The sequence below is a fragment of the Falco cherrug genome, chromosome 1, assembly GCF_023634085.1.
Source record: "Falco cherrug isolate bFalChe1 chromosome 1, bFalChe1.pri, whole genome shotgun sequence".
NCBI classification, from domain to species: Eukaryota; Metazoa; Chordata; class Aves; order Falconiformes; family Falconidae; genus Falco; species Falco cherrug.
In genome coordinates, this window is record NC_073697.1 from 47,915,901 (window position 1) to 47,932,305 (window position 16,405).

Genomic DNA, 16,405 nt, shown 5'->3' on the forward strand with positions numbered 1-16,405 from the left:
TAGCCTTGAAGATCAAAGCTGATTGCTTTCTTGTTTGCTCCATCTCATGCATCTACTTTCTCTTTTCTTATTCTTTGACTGCAAGTGCTCTAATATCTTTCAATCCATTTTTTTATATGTTTACCATGCTAGGGCTATTGCATAACTAACTCCTAAGCACTCCCACAGCAGCTCAGATGAAAACACAAAGCAACAAGTTTTGAGGGCTCAGAATGCTTGAATCCCAGCGAAAACAGACTTACATATGCACTTTTTTTCACATAACCTCAGCAGACTTACCTAAAACTAACTTTTTCTTTGAAGTAATATGGTGAAGAATATGAAATTAATAAGCAAAATAGTTTGATCAAAGACAGAAGTGAGTATGAAAGATACTTGCACCACGGGAAAAAAGGAGCACCCCCACATACAGCAAACAATATGTAAGATGCCTTTAGATGTGGCTGAGAAGACCTTGCTTAGGGCTTTGTGTAGCCCTCTGAAAATTGTCAGATGTAATATATGCAATATTAAAACCTTTACTATACTTTCTCCACTGATACAAAGAAACTCATACTGGATATGACAATTGGTAGATCAGAGTTGCATGAGGCCATCAGACAAAAATCTGAAAGAAATATGCTTAGTTTTATCACCTGTCTCTAAACCATACTATGACAACATCTTACACTCTCTTTCCAGAGCCAAACTTTAAATGTTTTCTCTTTTCATTTTAATGGTTGTTTTTTTAACTACAGAATCACAGAATCACAGGATGGTCAGGTTGGAAGGCACCTCTGGAGATCATCTAACCCAACCCTCTGCTAAAGCAGGTTTTCCTACAGCGGGTTGCACAGAGTCATGTCCAGGAGGATTTTGAATGTCCCCAGAGAAAGAGATTCCACAGCCTCCCTGGGCAGCCTGTTCCAGTGCTGTCACCCTCAAAGGAAAGACATTTTTCCTCATACTCAGATGAAACTTCCTGTGCTGCACTTTGTGCTCGTTGCCCCTTGTCCTGTCGCTGGGCTCCACTGAAAAGAGCCTGGCCCCAGCCTCTTGACACTCGCCCTTAAGGTATTTGTAGACATCGGTAAGATCCTCTCTCGGTCTCCCCCAGGCTAAACAGCCCCAGCTCCCTCAGCCCTTCCTCATCAGGGAGACGCTCCAGTCCCCTCACCATCTTTGTAGCCTCTGCTGGACCCTCTCCAGTAGTTCCCTGTCCCTTCTGAACTGGGGAGCCCAGCACTGGACAGCACTGCAGATGCGGCCTCACCAGGGCAGAGCAGAGGGGGAGGATCACCTCCCTCCACCTGCTGACCAAGCTCCTCCTAATGCCCCCCAGGATCCCATTGGCCTTGCTGGCCATGAGGGCACACTGCTGGGCCGTGGGCAACTTGCTGCCCACCAGGACTCCCAGGTCCTTCTCCGCAGAGCTGCCTTCCAGCAGGTCAGCCCCAGCCTGTACTGGTGTGTGGGATCATCCTTCACCAGGCACAGGACCTGACACTGGCCTTTGCTGAACTCCATGAGGTTCCTCTCTGCCCAACTCTCCAGCCTGTCCAAGCCTCGCTGAATGGCAGCGCAGCCTCCAGGGAATCAGCTGCTCCTCCCAGCTCTGTGTCACCAGCCAACTTGCTGAGGGTGCCTCTGCCACTTCATCCAGGTCACTGATGAACAAGTTGAACAGGACTGGAGCCAGTACTGACCCTGGGAACACCGCTCGCTACAGCCTCCAGCCAGACTCTGCACTGTTGACACATAACTATTATACATCAGTGTTGTCTCATTTTAGTTCTCAGAAAAAAGAAAGTACCTTCAAAGTCCCCATCTCTGGCTTTTGCTGCAAGTTCTGAGGATGATATACTTTCTTGACATAAAGCACAGTCTTCCAATGCTGCATTCCTTAAGCTCTGATTAACTGTAAAACAAACCAAAAAGTACTCAAATTCATATTTTTTCATTCGCACTTAAAATATTCATGCTAGGACTTCTGGGATTTAATAAAGTAGCATCTATATGTACCTTCTTAGACTTCTTGCTTTTTCTTCACCCTGACACAAATAGTGATTTAAAAGTCTCCTCTATTCTTCTTTGGAGTAACAGAAATGAAAGATGCCGTTATCACAGGACATACAGTCCTCTTCTAGCAGTTTAGCTGCATCCTATATTTTATTTCCCAATTCTTAACTTGGATCCTTTACAACGATGTAGATTATGAGAACAACCAGAGATTCCCTAGGTGAATCACATGGATCAAATCGCATATACCAATGAGAAACTTAATTCCAAAATTCTCTGGCTTTTACTTGCTCATTTTGTTTATTCTTACTTTTGTCTGCACCTTTTTTCTTTTAATGTAATAATTAATCCATTAGAAATTATTCCAGCTAAGTACTGTTGACTAACAGATTTCCTAGTGCTAGTTCTTTACAGCTCCAGCTTCTTTATTGCTTTTATTTGAATATTCAGGAGCTCTTTGAACCTCTTTAGCAATATTGTCTAATGCCTTCTTTTTTTCCCCAATAAAAAAACAGTCTCTTTTCACATCATGACATCCTGCCACCATAGGAGTGGAGTGGAACTTTCCACCATAAGTGATAAGACAGCTGTAATGCATGTTGTGAATTATCCCACTGCAGAGTTGGATTGGACGACTTCTGCTAACTTTTAACAAACTTTTAACTTAAGCTTTACATACAAAATCCTCAAAGCCTTTAAATAAAACTGAGAAAAAGGGAAAGCAAAAGTTTCCAATCATGAGGAAAGGGACAAAAAAAAGCGCGCTCTGATCACCTTCAGATGCTGACAGTTCTAATCATAACAAAGGACAAAGGTAACTGCAGTCTTGCTGGGATGATATAGTTATTTTTAAATAAGTTGGCAGACTTTCCTCTTTGAAAAAAATATTAATCAAAATGGTGACAGAGGAAAAAATTTCTTGCATTGGCTCATGATTTAGTTCTGGTTCCGTTATCTTAATTATCCCGAATTCAAAAGTAGGTATTTTTCCATTTTGAAGTCAAATTCAGCATTCTGCAATTGCTTCAAGACAGGCCAGATTTCAGCATCTTACTGAGCATTCTCATCTTATCGTCTGCTCTTTTCACAGAGCTATTTAAACTTCAAGATCAAAGATATGCATCGTGGTGAATTAAAGCATATCTGGTGTGAAACAGTGTCAGGGGGGAAAAAAAACCCACATTTATGAAGTCCAAACCCTGCATACATTATGTTATGACTATATGGGCTACAACCACTGTTTTGTTATATATAGGAACACAGAAATACGCAGATGCACTCTGAAGGCTTTAACTCTTTCAACATTTGTCTCAAGACATACTCCTGTGTACCTATACTTCCAGTGACTTAAACCTGTTTACACTTCTCCATGCTTTCTTTTAAATTTAGGTCAAATCACTGTACAGCGACTCCTGTCAAGAAGTTAACAAAATGTTAAGGAAATTGTAAAATAGTTCGTGTATCCCCAATGGGCTACTAGCAGAGATTCACTATAGAAAACAAATGTTTAGAACTCTTTACCTTTCTTTTGCTTTTCCTTATCTTCTGTTTCGGGTTTGGTTGCCATAACTTCAAACAAGGTCTTTAAGATACTTCTCAGATCACTAGCATAATTTGTCTGCAGCTGGTCAGCAACACCTTAGGAATTTGAGAAAACAGGTGAAGCATTTCTATTACACCACCCTTTAAAAGAAGTATTTGCCTGTTGCTACCAGTAATGGCCTCATATTTATTTTTGAGGGGATCACTTGCTTGTGTTTGGAATGAAAACTGAACATCAAATTAAACTGATTTTCCATAATGGCCAAACTACATTCTGGCCTTTACACTACCTGTAATTTGATACATGTCTCCCTTGCCATTTGCAGGAAACGTGGAAAGATGCCTTTTGCAACAAAATCTAACTGCAGCAACAAATTTCTTCCTTTGAACACACAGGGCATCATCAAGGAAAAAGAAGTGCTTCAAAGTCAAACCTGTTGGATGCCCAAACTCCTCATCACTACAGGTCTAAGAAGTCTGCATCTGTGTTTCTGTAAGTTCCCACCCAGGTAACAGGTCTTTCTAGACCAGTGTGCAACTTAGGCCCCAAAACATTGTCTTCCCACCACTTCATCTCCAGTCCTCTACATAGCTCTGCCATAACTTTATGTGCACCAATAAACCCCAAGGATGAATAGTTTTTACATTCAGCACAAAAGGCTACTCTTATACCTGAGATACAGACAAAAAGACGGTGAATAAGGTCATTACTGCCATGAAATCTGGATCTGATCTTTTCTCGTGTGGCAATTTTAGCAGCCTGCAAAGCGAGCTGGATTTCTTCCTGATCGATGTCATCAGAAGAGCAAGAACTTGTCATTAAACTGCTGTTTGAGAAAAAAAAAAAAACAAAAACAACAACATGTAAAGAAAAGTAATGTAAATCTTCACTCAGTTGTTCAGGATGTCCAGCAAATCCTAAAGGATTTATGACTCGGGCAAGAGTCTAGCAAACTGGAACTAATTGCTGTAAATTCTTGTTAAAGTTAATCAAAATGCAACCAATCACCACCACACATTTGATTTTCACTCTGTGGCATAGCTGGAAAAAACTTTCAAGCAGAAAATTATTTGTCTGTATTTTATTGCATTTTCCTTAGCTATTACAAAGTACTGTGCCATTTTTCACATTGACGACTTCTAAAAGCTCAGGACTGCAACCACAACTTCACCAAAAATCTGAAAGGGGAATATTAACCTAGAAATGAGAAGGTCAGTTCTGAAGTCAGCTTTGAAATTTATTAATGTGGAATTAATTTGAAAAAAAAAATTTCAAATTATGTAACCTTAAAATAGTGAGAACAGTCTAAATATAACCTTAGATAAAAAAATAGAATGAATGATAAAATACAATTTACACAGTAGAGAGGTAGATTAGTCCCCTTACACACCTAACTGTAGAAATTGAGGAAATGTCAAACTATTGGCTTGTCAACTCCAAAGAGATTAAAATTTGTTACTAAATGCCTACTATAAATTTACATTTCCTTTTAAAAGCCAGATGCACAGTTGCCAGCCATTTCTACCTCCCATCCCTTTACGGAGTGGAAGAGTGAAACAATCCGAGACCCAGGGAAGCTTTGGTGGGAATTCAGCCTCTTCAAATATCAGGAATTACCTGAACTATTTGTACATCAAGATTTTTTTTTTTTTTTTTTGAAAAACGAAGTACACTTAAGGAAAATATATATGGAGATGATATAATTACATTGAAGTCCTAAGGATTCACTGTGTTGACTGAACATAACACGCCCTCTTACTCCACTGCATTCAGAGACAGACAGAACACTAAACCATTTTTCCCCACATACTGGAAAAAAATTAATCTCGGTGATTATTACAAATATAGAGTATATTACTTATAATCATGCTTTGTTTGTCCAAAACTCCAGCACTCTGTGCTCTGCAGAAAACTACTACGTCAAGGAAGTTACTTACTGCATAAATGGCACCCATAATGAAGGAAGTCATTTCTACCACATTCTAAGTTCAATATGCTTTTATTAGGTGCTGAAACTTTTACCACCTTGCAGATCCCCACCCCTATAGCAGTATGCATGAACAGTTATTGCAGGATAAGACACATAAGTAACATTTATAATTACACATAAGAAAATTTTATGGGATAGTTTTGAAATTCTACCTGTAGGCTATACAGGTAAACCTTTAAAGTTTAAAAATGAATTTACTAAGCCATACAATCTTACAAGACCTAGTAAAAACTGAAGTGAAAATAAATAAATACTGATATTTCTATCAATAACTAATCTCCAATGGAAAGTATGTAGCATGAGTACTTTAAGTGGCTTCCCATTCTTTTAGACAGAGTTAAGAGCAAGCTCGCAAGAGACTTACTTAGTTCATGCTATCTATTGCTATTAACAAAAACAAATTATTGTAAAAAGGCATTAGATCTATGTTTACAGTTCCCTCAGCACCGTGACTGATAAGGTTTATTAAAGATACTAAGAAGCAAGTAAAAATTCTCAATCTCAATGTTTCCTTCGCTTTTCCATAGAGATTTTTTTTTTTAATGCATATATATATACACAAAATAATAGCAAGCCTGTCAGTGTGGAAAGGTCTGTGTTCAAGCCAATGAAAAGGTCACGTAAGAATGTGGCTTACAAAGGAGTAAACTGAAAAGCAGTAAGAGCCAGGAAGAGATTCCCGATTCACAATGGTATGCAGTTCAACAATCACCTATTTGCACAGAGCTCACATACACAAATAAAGGAGTTTGCCTGCTTTGTAACATGGCCAAATAAGGTCTACTTGTTTTGCCCTCATTTTAAAAAGAGTCAATCATACAGCGGTATATACATTCACACTACAAATTGTTCTCCAAGGCAAGCATGGACCTCATGACAGAGACAACTGCAGTCTGTGTGTGCAATTATATAACCCCAATACAATAGCCTCTTTGAAACTCCCAATTAGCAAAAACTTTAGCACAGGGAAAGTCAGGGTGCTGATTCAAGGACGACTCTTCCCTCCAAATCACAGTTGAAGAAATCTTTCGAAGTATGGTGTTAGGTGGGCACAGAACTGTGAAGAGTGCTTCTCAAGAATATAAGCTACTTAGTCCTTTTCAGTTTTGCAGAAAGGAAGAAAGGCTCACTCCACAATTTTGATCAAGCTCTGACCAATTTTAATAATGTTTGCCTTTCTGAGTCTCCTCCAACTGGGAGGAATGCAGTTTTACCTACTTCTTAATTCCTCCAAGGAATGGGGTTCCACCTATGTCTGTTGCAGTTCTGTGTTAGATCTTGTGGTGTGTCACTAAGAAGGGTCATATCACACCACAAGACTGGCTGGAACTTTTTTTGTCCTAAAAATCCCTAACATAGAGCACATATAACTTGCTCCAGCACTGTGGGGTAGAAGGTCAGCATCTACGCGCACTCACATTTATAACAATTTAATATGCAATCACATGTAAAGTACAATATCCATACACGAGATGTTCAGAAGAGGATTATTTTGTATTTGGGATTGCCTGCGACCCTGCAAAGAGAAAAAGGGAATGCTCCAGAATGATTTAAAACTGGACCTAGGAATCTCTACAGAGTTAGAAACAATTACTCTGCCTTTACCAACAGGACCAAGTCAGATTTAGACAAAAGCGATTCTCAAGGAATGACTATCTGTTCTTTAAATTATATTTTACTCTTTAAGAAGGTAGCCAAAAAATTAATATTGTAAAGGCAGTCAGAAATACTGTAAAAACTGAAAAGTTGCAATTGTTTCAGGTAAACAGCAGGAGAGAGAGCTTTTCTTATAACAGGGTATCCCAAACAGCAGTGATGGCATCTAAGCAAATATTGAATATTCTCATGATTTTTTAAATTGATGTTATAAAAAATAAACCTGAATTTTGACCCGAGTTAATCTTACCTTTTCTCCAAATTATTCTTTCACACAAGTTATTTTTTTAGTTCTATAAGAAATATCTTTCCTACTCAACTTATCTAACATGCCTCATTTGGCTCAAAACTCTCAGCTGACACCAGATGTGTAGAAGACATTTAATTAACATCAGACTACACTCAGATCTGGAATGCTTCATTCCAAATATATGCAGAATTAAGTATCACTGCAGAATACAAATAGCCACACTGCGTAGCTAGAGAAAAGTCCTCATTTTCTCAACTTTTTTGTTGAAGGGAACCCTGCATTACTCAAGGAATTAGGTTAAGAGAAAAAAAAAATAGGCATGGAAGTCCCCTTGTGAAGTGTTTATCATATATATAACGTTTATCATGCAATTATTTTTCATGCTGTAAAAACATAGCAAAGTTAACACATCTGAAGGTGATTATCAAAGGTTGATTCCAACAGTAAAACTTGCTTATACATTACGAAGGTACAGATACCCTTGGACAGATACAATGAATTAGCTTTTTACCTAATGGTAGCATTTATCTAGCAATTTTAAAATTACTCTCCATTTGTCATGTTAGAAGAGTAGCAAGACTCTTTCAACACTTCAAAGATATACCTCTAGAATGGTTGCCTCACCTCAAGGCTTGACTGTGAAATTTAGCCAAATATGTACAAACAAAAGTCAATAAGGTAACTGTACACAACATCGTCTTTCACCTGTGAAACCTATCTGCTTTACAGCTTTTACGTTCCAGAGGATACTTAGCCAGGTTAGCAGCAGTGTCCATGCATAACCGAAAACAGGACTGTGGAACAGGAAGGTCGTGACTGACATTTTCAGAAGTGGCCAGCCGTTTTATGTAACCATCTGATACCATAGGCTTTCCACTGTATTTGTTGGTCACTGACACTATCCAAAAACAGTAAAGCAACAAAGTCTAAGATGGAGCAACCAAAGTAAATTGATTCAAAGCTGGTCCAAAATTAAATATTTTACATTTGTGCTCAAAAAATATTCAATACCAGCAGAAATCTGTGAGTACTCATAGATGTTTCTTTCCAAATTTGTCTAGAAGTGTTTGGTTGATTAGACCTCAAATCTGCTCTAAACTGAATGCAGAATGCACAAGATTATCAAAGAATTTCTCATTACTCACAAAACCCCCGTCTCAGAGTATCTTAAGTATGCATTAAATATACAGCAGTGGCAGATAAAAAGAATTTAAAAGGTCATTGTATCAAATATAAGAAATACAAATCAACTGAATTATGTTTTAAAAAGAATCATAAAAAAAACCTTTAAGTGGTTTGGCTTTGTTTCTTTGCCTTTAGAAATCCTATACCAAAAGCACTAGCTGGTCACTGCTTGCAAAGGAGAAAACCCAACACACCTATTCTACTATGTATGATGCAATTATGTCACCAAATTTAAGAGGAAAGTAAGACCACCCTCTAAGGCTCTGATTTCAGGCAAGGTCTTTGCAACTGATTTTCATGTATGGATTTCAGAAGATTGTCAGTGGTGCCTTTAAACCAAGAGGGCTCAAGTTCCAGCAAGACAAACTCATCCCAACTAAGACTAAGAGCAAAAAACTTGAAGTTCTATGAACACCACTACAAACATGTACTAGGAAAGTGTTAAACGGCATAAGGATAGTCTCTGAATTATGCATTATGTTCTACAAATACCTGTAACATTAGTGATTCCTATTCACTTGACATCTCCAGCAAACAAAAGCACATGCAGAAGTAGGACACAACTATTTGCAACAAAACAGGTAACACCTTCCTGGTGCAGCGTGAGTTCAAAGCTTGGGAATCCATTTCTATAGTGAATTCAAAAGTCCATGTACTAAATGGTACTATTCTGATGCAGACGTTTACCCACTTCCAGAGGGATGCATTCACAGACAAAATTGCTCTTTAGGAAGATTTCATACAAGCTATATAGTAGCATGTGAGACCCCTTCTACAGCAGGGAAAAATGTGAAAAATTTGCAGAAAGTTTTCTAAGATTTCACACATTCCTATTTACATAGAAAGACACTGCAATGATAAACCACGCTGAAAGTTTTTACAAAGGGACAGCAGTCCAATTCTTAAATATCAATTATAGTTCATTAAAAATCTGATGAGACACTGGCCTCAAATTATAACACAGTGCAGTTAGTTCCTTGGATATAAATGACATGAATTCATTTGCACTAATTGGCCTTAATGAATCTCTCACGTCCATTACTTAAAATGTCACACATTTTGACTAAGATAAACATATATACATGTATAGCTACACCATATTCCTGGATGTCCCTACACATATATATGTATGTATGTTTTGAGTAGTCTAGTTCTTAATATATTTCTCAAAAAACATTATCATGAGTTTCCTGGCTTTTTTTTTGTTCCCACAGAATTTAGCAAAATGGCCACCTTATGCTCTGTGTACAGTATCAATAACATATGCTTTTATCTGACCTGTGATATTTAAAGTTTTCTCTCCTATTTGATTTTTTTTCATACTTCAAGTAAATAAAAAAATCTAAAAAACTTACCCCAAAACTTCTGCATGCAAATCTATGTTATGGTCTGCACACAATTTCTGTAACTACTTCAGTAGCTGGTACAGTTGTCCCACTGATATTTGTGTAGGCTTTAACTGGAAATCTTACCACTAACCTGTCAACTTGTCTTTCCCAAGCTATTACTTTTATACGTCTCAAGGCTACAGTCAACTCGGGGTTCCAATATGTAAAAAAAACAAAACCAAAAGAACAAAAAACTACTCCAAAGGCCATGTAAAGGATCAGACACAATGGCTGGGGAAAGACAACTACATGCGAAATGACAACAGGAAAATGAGGGGTTTGAGCAATAGAACTGTACCTCCATGTCAGTAAAGAAAAATAAAAATATATGCTTCCTCTCCTGCTTTTTGCAGTACCTCTGGTGTTCCTTTTTGGATACTCTCACAAGGAACACTATAAACTGCAGGTTACACCCCCTTCTAACATGTACTAGTTTTGATACAGTGGGGAGGAAAACTACAAGATTAATGGTGTCTTACAATTATTGTAAATTAAGGGGATGGTGACACAATTTTAGAGTATTTTAAACCAAATCAAGTTCTTATTATTAGGGTAATAGGATATAGTTATTTAGCTAAGGACTATATTTTAAGGAACGACCCCAGAAGCTACATTTAAAGCAAACTAAAAAAAGGTTTAATTCAGAACTACATTTCTTGACTTTTTAACCCTAATATTTTGTTAAGTCAAGAGGGTTTTAAAATGTAATCCCTTAGGTATTTTCTCTCTATTTTAAAAGAAAAGGTTAAAGAGGGGGAAAAAAACCACAAAAACCCGACCAACCCACCCTTAAAGTGTTCTCAAGGCTTCAGAACTTTGTCTTGAAAAACACAAGAAAATAATACAACTGCGTGCAAATCCATCTATCAGAAATAATCTAGCTAGGCACCACCAGAAGCAGCAGACTTGAGTAGACTACGATATTGTATTTGTAGTATTACCAAATTATTATTATCAAAGCCCAGCTCCATACATAGTACAACATGGGCTAGAAGCCCCATCTGCTGTCAACCTTTTGAATTCCTCAGTAGGGGGATTTACTTTTCATACACTGCAAGACTTGCAGAAGCCCCTTCTTAGCTTCTTTTGCCCCACTAGAGATGTGCAATCTGACATTGCCTGCTTAAAACAAGAAATTTGGCTAGTGGGATTAGCCATGTATTCTAAGTGATATCTTCAGTCAGAAAAAAACCCTGAGCACGAGACTACTGAATATGAAATCAACAGCAACAACTTCTGCTCCACACCCTGGCAGCTTCTGCAGCTGCCCACTCTGCTGGAAGAACATCTTGAATCCTTCCTCAACTCTACAAACCTCAAACTGAAGAACATTCTTGTGGTACTTACCACGCTGGACTTCTCAAAAAAATACAGCTGTTAAAATAGCATCTTGCTGAACAGATCCTCCATAACAAACTCTACCAAGACAACTGGCTTACTCAAACTCATTAGCACTCTGCCCTGGGTTTTCAGAATGCAAAGATACTGTATTCCAAATCGGAATTAAAGTAAACAACATTGCCAGTGCAGGATTTAGCAGCTTTAACAGTGCTCTGTCCCAGACAGCTTTTTTGTTCTTTATAGATAATATTTCTGTAAGAGTGCATACAAACAAACAACTTAAGAACATTAATAATCAACAGGGCTGCCTTCTAAACATCAAAATTTATGTCAGATACTTACAAGTACAAGGTACTACATTTACTGTTTTTCTTAAAATTTAAACCAAAAAGGGATAAAACCTGCAAGATAAATATATGGTAGAAGTCAAGAAACAACAGAACTGAAAATACGAGTTAGAATATCGCTTAGGTTCTACTAAGATTTTCTCAATTACACCACGACTTCTTTTTCCTGACACTTCCTTGTAATCAAACATGGATTATAAGCTTTCAAATGGTCACTCACACTGCAAAAGGACAAATATGAGATTAGAGCACAGAAATGTTTAAACTTCAAAAAATATCCAGTGGTAGAAAAACTGAAAGTGAAAACCAGAAATAGTATAGCACATATGAAAAAATGGTATGTAATATCAGCTCTGGTATCTTATACAGGGATAGCAACACATCAGTCCCAGCTTTTATGCCTTATCCAGAACTTGATGCAGGATAGACAGAACCTGAATACCTGATGCCAGATACAAACACTTTCCAAGGGTAAAGAGTCCTTTCATATCTCTTCATCAACATCCTCTGCAATATGCAAGCAACTGTTCTGTATGGCATAGCAAAAAGTGAATTAATTTAGCATCCAATTCCAGCAGACACTCTCTTGAGGTGCAAATCCTGTGCGTGGCAGAAATGGAGATGGACAAGCAGCACTGAGAAACATTTTCCAGCAAGAGGAACTCTGAGAGATGGGAAACTTATTAGCACAATGTTTTCATATTGCCTCCATCAGTTTCCTCAAAAAATACAAAACCAGCTGAAGCATTAAAGCATCCTAGGGTCTAGGAGAATCCCATTGGAATACGGTATCCAGCTGTGGGAGTCAAAGCTAAAATAAACTAATTAAAGTATTAGGTGGAACCTTAATATTTTAATTAGAGAAGAAAGCTTTCTCTTAATTTTTCACCTTCGATGCCACTGTAAGTATGAGGAATTCCTCTTTCTTCCTCCAATAAAATTGTGCTTTTACAATGTATTTTGGTTTTAGGTATTGCCAAAAATTCTGCAAAAACTGCAGTTACTGTAGTGATTTGAGTTAATCACACACAAATGCAAAACTCCCAAACATGCTATTCTAATGATTTTTTTTTTTTGGTTTAAAAAAACCAATCTGTAAAATAAAATCTTATTTCTGAAAGCTAGTAATTTTAGTTCTGTTAGTACCACAGGGAACACCAAGTGACAGTCAACAACTGATTTTTACATATCAAATTAACACAATTATAAATGTCGCCACATCACCGAACCCAAAAATTAAAAGTGAGCTATGCAGAAACAAGAACAAACCATTATTATCACTTCATGTATTATTATCACTTCATGTCAGTCTCCAGCCACAAGATATGCTTGATATGCCAGCTGGAATACAGTCCCCAAATGGCAAATTTTGGGGTGTCTACCAATTTTGCTAAAACAGACTTATTGTTTCTGCCACCAATGCTAGTCAGCGTAAAAATATTGCCCTATTTCACTTGTTTAACACAGAGAACAAAGTATTTCATACTTAATTTACTTCAACCATATCACACATTTTAACACCTCTAAATACGAAGTTTATAATTTTAATTGGAAAAGGCCAAAGAACTTAGAACAACTGAATTTTCACTCTCCCACTGTAACAAGCACTTGTTAACAATTAGTTCACACAAGGTACCTAGGTTATTCCTTAAGAAAATAAAATCTGCATCAATTATATATTACTGAAGACGAAGATACACATATAATATACCCAAAAATACTTTGTGGAATTTCCTAAAAAGAAACTATAGCTTTGAATGCTGCACCATTTGGAGAATTGATTTTTTTGTGTGTGTGTCTTGCAGGGCAAAGACCACAATAGGCATGAAACACAGCAAAAAGATTTCTGGCAGTGAAAAACTAGAGACATCTGCTTCAGTCACGTATGCCTTGCTGACTAAAATCATAAGCAAAAGCTGACCGACCTCATCAGTGCTACTTTTTTGTTTTGTTGGTACTGCTCAGCTGGCTGTTGGGGCAAGGGATTTAGCAGCAACGCAAGAAGACTGTACACAGCAGCCTGTTTATGACTGTATTAATATGCATATTAGTTGCCCTTACACTACTTGAGTACAAAACAGCAAAGACTCTGTTTTGTAGAGTCTGTACAAAACAGCACAGACTCACAGTGCCTAAAACATACAGGCTGCAGTTCAAAATGATTAGCCAGGAGAAGTGTCTATACTGGAAGTAATTCTGATTTGCTCAAGGTATAAAATCCCTTCTCTTCCCACAACTTTTGTCACTGAGCTCTTTATTTCCACGATTCCAATAAGGTTCACATAAAGCCATTACCACCAGCCCTTTTCTGGTTATGAGAAGTCTTTCCATGAAAAAGAGGTCTACAGAAAAAAAAAGGGAAATAAAATCTACAGTAACTTATTGATCAAAACAAAGATGACTGTACCAAACATTAATGCAGAATTAATTCATCATTTTGCACAGCTTAAATATAACCCGATCAAGTTAACAATGGTAAAACTGCAAGACAGGAGATCTCGAGACATGGCTGACCAGGTAGACTGTGAAACATCAGTTAAAATACATTGTTAACTTATTTGTTGTCCTCCACACTATAATCTACAAGATCCCTAAAGTGGTTGTGATCTCTTTGTTAAAACCCATGGGCATGTAATTTTTGCTGTAGCTTTGATAGCACAGCTCTGGACCACGAGTTGAAAGAACTGCACTATCCTAGTATAATACACAGTCCTAGGAAAAGATCAAGTTATTTTTCCTTCCTGCACCCTCTTGGAGGTACTGATTCCTACTGATGAAAAAGCCTAGCATAAAACCTAGTTTAGTACGTAACTGTCCACCCATAAGAACTTCACTTAAGTCTGTGAGAAGGGCAGGAAGCAGGCTCACAGGCTGCCCTCAGAGTTTCACATCTATGGGTTTTACTCACACTGGCAGCCTCTCACAAGTGGGGGACCCCCAGGGATCAACTGGGCCTCACACTCTCCAATGTCTCCCTAAATGACCTGGGTGACGGGATTGAGAGCACCATCACCAAGTCTGCTGACACCACACGGGGTGGTGAGGTGGATGCATCAGAGGGAAAGCCGTCTTACCGAGAGCCCTGGACAGGCCGGAGCAGCGGGCCAGCGAGAACAGGACAGAGTTTAGCAGAGACGAGCGCAAGGTCCCACACAGGGGACGACACAACCAAAGGGCCCGGTACGGGCTGGGATCTGCACGGGTGGGGAGCGGCCTTGCCGAGAGGGACCTGCGGGTCCCGGTGGGCAGCGAGCTGAACAGGAGTCAGCAGTGCGCCGCTGCAGCGGCAAAGGCAAATGGGCTGCAGGGACATTGCTAGCGGAGATAAGAGTTGCGATCGTCCCGATCTACCAAGCGCGTGTCGGGCCACACCTGAAGTACTCCTGTGTCCAGTTCAGGCCTCCACAACCCACGAGAAGACACAGACAGAGTGGACAGGCTCCAAAGGAGGGACACAAAGATCACCAGAGGCTGTAGGATGTGCTCTATGAGGAAAGGCTCAAGGAGTTTGGTCCTTCCTCCTCGGAGGACAGAAGGCTCGGGGGAACCCCATCACAGTTTTCCAGTACTTAAAAGGTGGCTACAAAAAGAATGGAGGCTCTTTCTTCACAAGGAGGCCCACGGAGAGGACAAGGGGCAACCGATACAAGTTGCACCAGGAGAAGTTTCACCTTGATATAAGACAGAATTTTTTTTACGCTGAGAATCAATCACTGGAACGACCTCCCCAGGAACTTGGTAGAGTCCCCATCAGCTGGAGTTCTTCAAGAAGCAGCGGCACAGGGTGTTAGATAATCCCATCTAGGCTCCCCTTCCCCCAACAGGTTGGGCCAGATGATCTTTTCAGGTCTTTTCCAACCTGGACTATTCTGATTCCATGAACTGACTGACAAGGTAGCTTCAAACAAATTCCTGTGAAACAACCTCTATTTTTGAAGCAGGTAATCAAAATTTCATCTCATCTATACACTAAGGTAACATTCCCTGCCTTGTTTCACACGCGTTTACACTAACAGGGACATAATCAAAATAAGAAATAAGGTAAGCAATATCCTTCAGATATATCCAACCAGTACACGACCCTGGGCTCTGTCCACATGTACATGAACACAGATATTCTAACAAAAATAACTAGATAAATACCCCATCCTAATTGCTGGCAGAGTCTTGCTGTTTTGGCATAGACTAGAGTCACAAAACATCGCAGATAACTCCTTTCACAGACTGTAAATAACAGGCTAAAACTTCACCACCAATTTTTGTAAACGGCTAAAATAGCAGAAAAATACTCCACAAAACACCAATATTTAAGGCACAATGACATGTCTAGTGACCAAGGAAGGCATCTATTGTATCATTAAGACTAGTTTAAGAATTTACTGTTTATATTTAAAGCTGTCATTTATCGGCTCATTGTAACCTTAAAATGAAGGAGTAGGCTTTACCACATACCCTAGGCAAGCAAACGCTTGAATACAGATTCAGCAGTTATTTCTTCCTCCCTTGCACTGTCTTACACCAAAAACTCCAAAGAGGCTTGAAATCAACTAATTATAACTACATTGTTCTTTGGTTGTGTCACTTACTTTCCCCTTGTCATTCCCAGAACAACTTCTCTTGCCATATTCCAGATCCAGTCTTTCAAAGAACTTAGGCTTGTTCTTGGCTTTAAGCATATCAACTCATCTCATTCTGTTAGCATATGAA

The 16,405-nt window shown here is 38.7% G+C and overlaps 1 protein-coding gene across 4 annotated transcripts in view; it reads right to left on the reverse strand.

The window, feature by feature from the left end:
• The window catches only part of ZFYVE28 (zinc finger FYVE-type containing 28), a 165,898-nt gene that overhangs the window by 13,785 nt on the left and 135,708 nt on the right, over nt 1-16,405 (reverse strand). For 2 of the 4 annotated variants that reach the window (XM_055723427.1, XM_055723407.1), the window contains 3 exons: nt 4,213-4,364; nt 3,520-3,636; nt 1,793-1,897 (listed from right to left, as the gene is read on the reverse strand). In XM_055723427.1, coding sequence (XP_055579402.1) covers nt 1,793-1,897; nt 3,520-3,636; nt 4,213-4,364 — 374 coding nt within the window. Of the gene's footprint in view, nt 1-1,792; nt 1,898-3,519; nt 3,637-4,212; nt 4,368-16,405 lie in introns of all 4 variants that reach the window. The other 2 variants (XM_055723416.1, XM_055723403.1) reach the window with 1 other exon arrangement.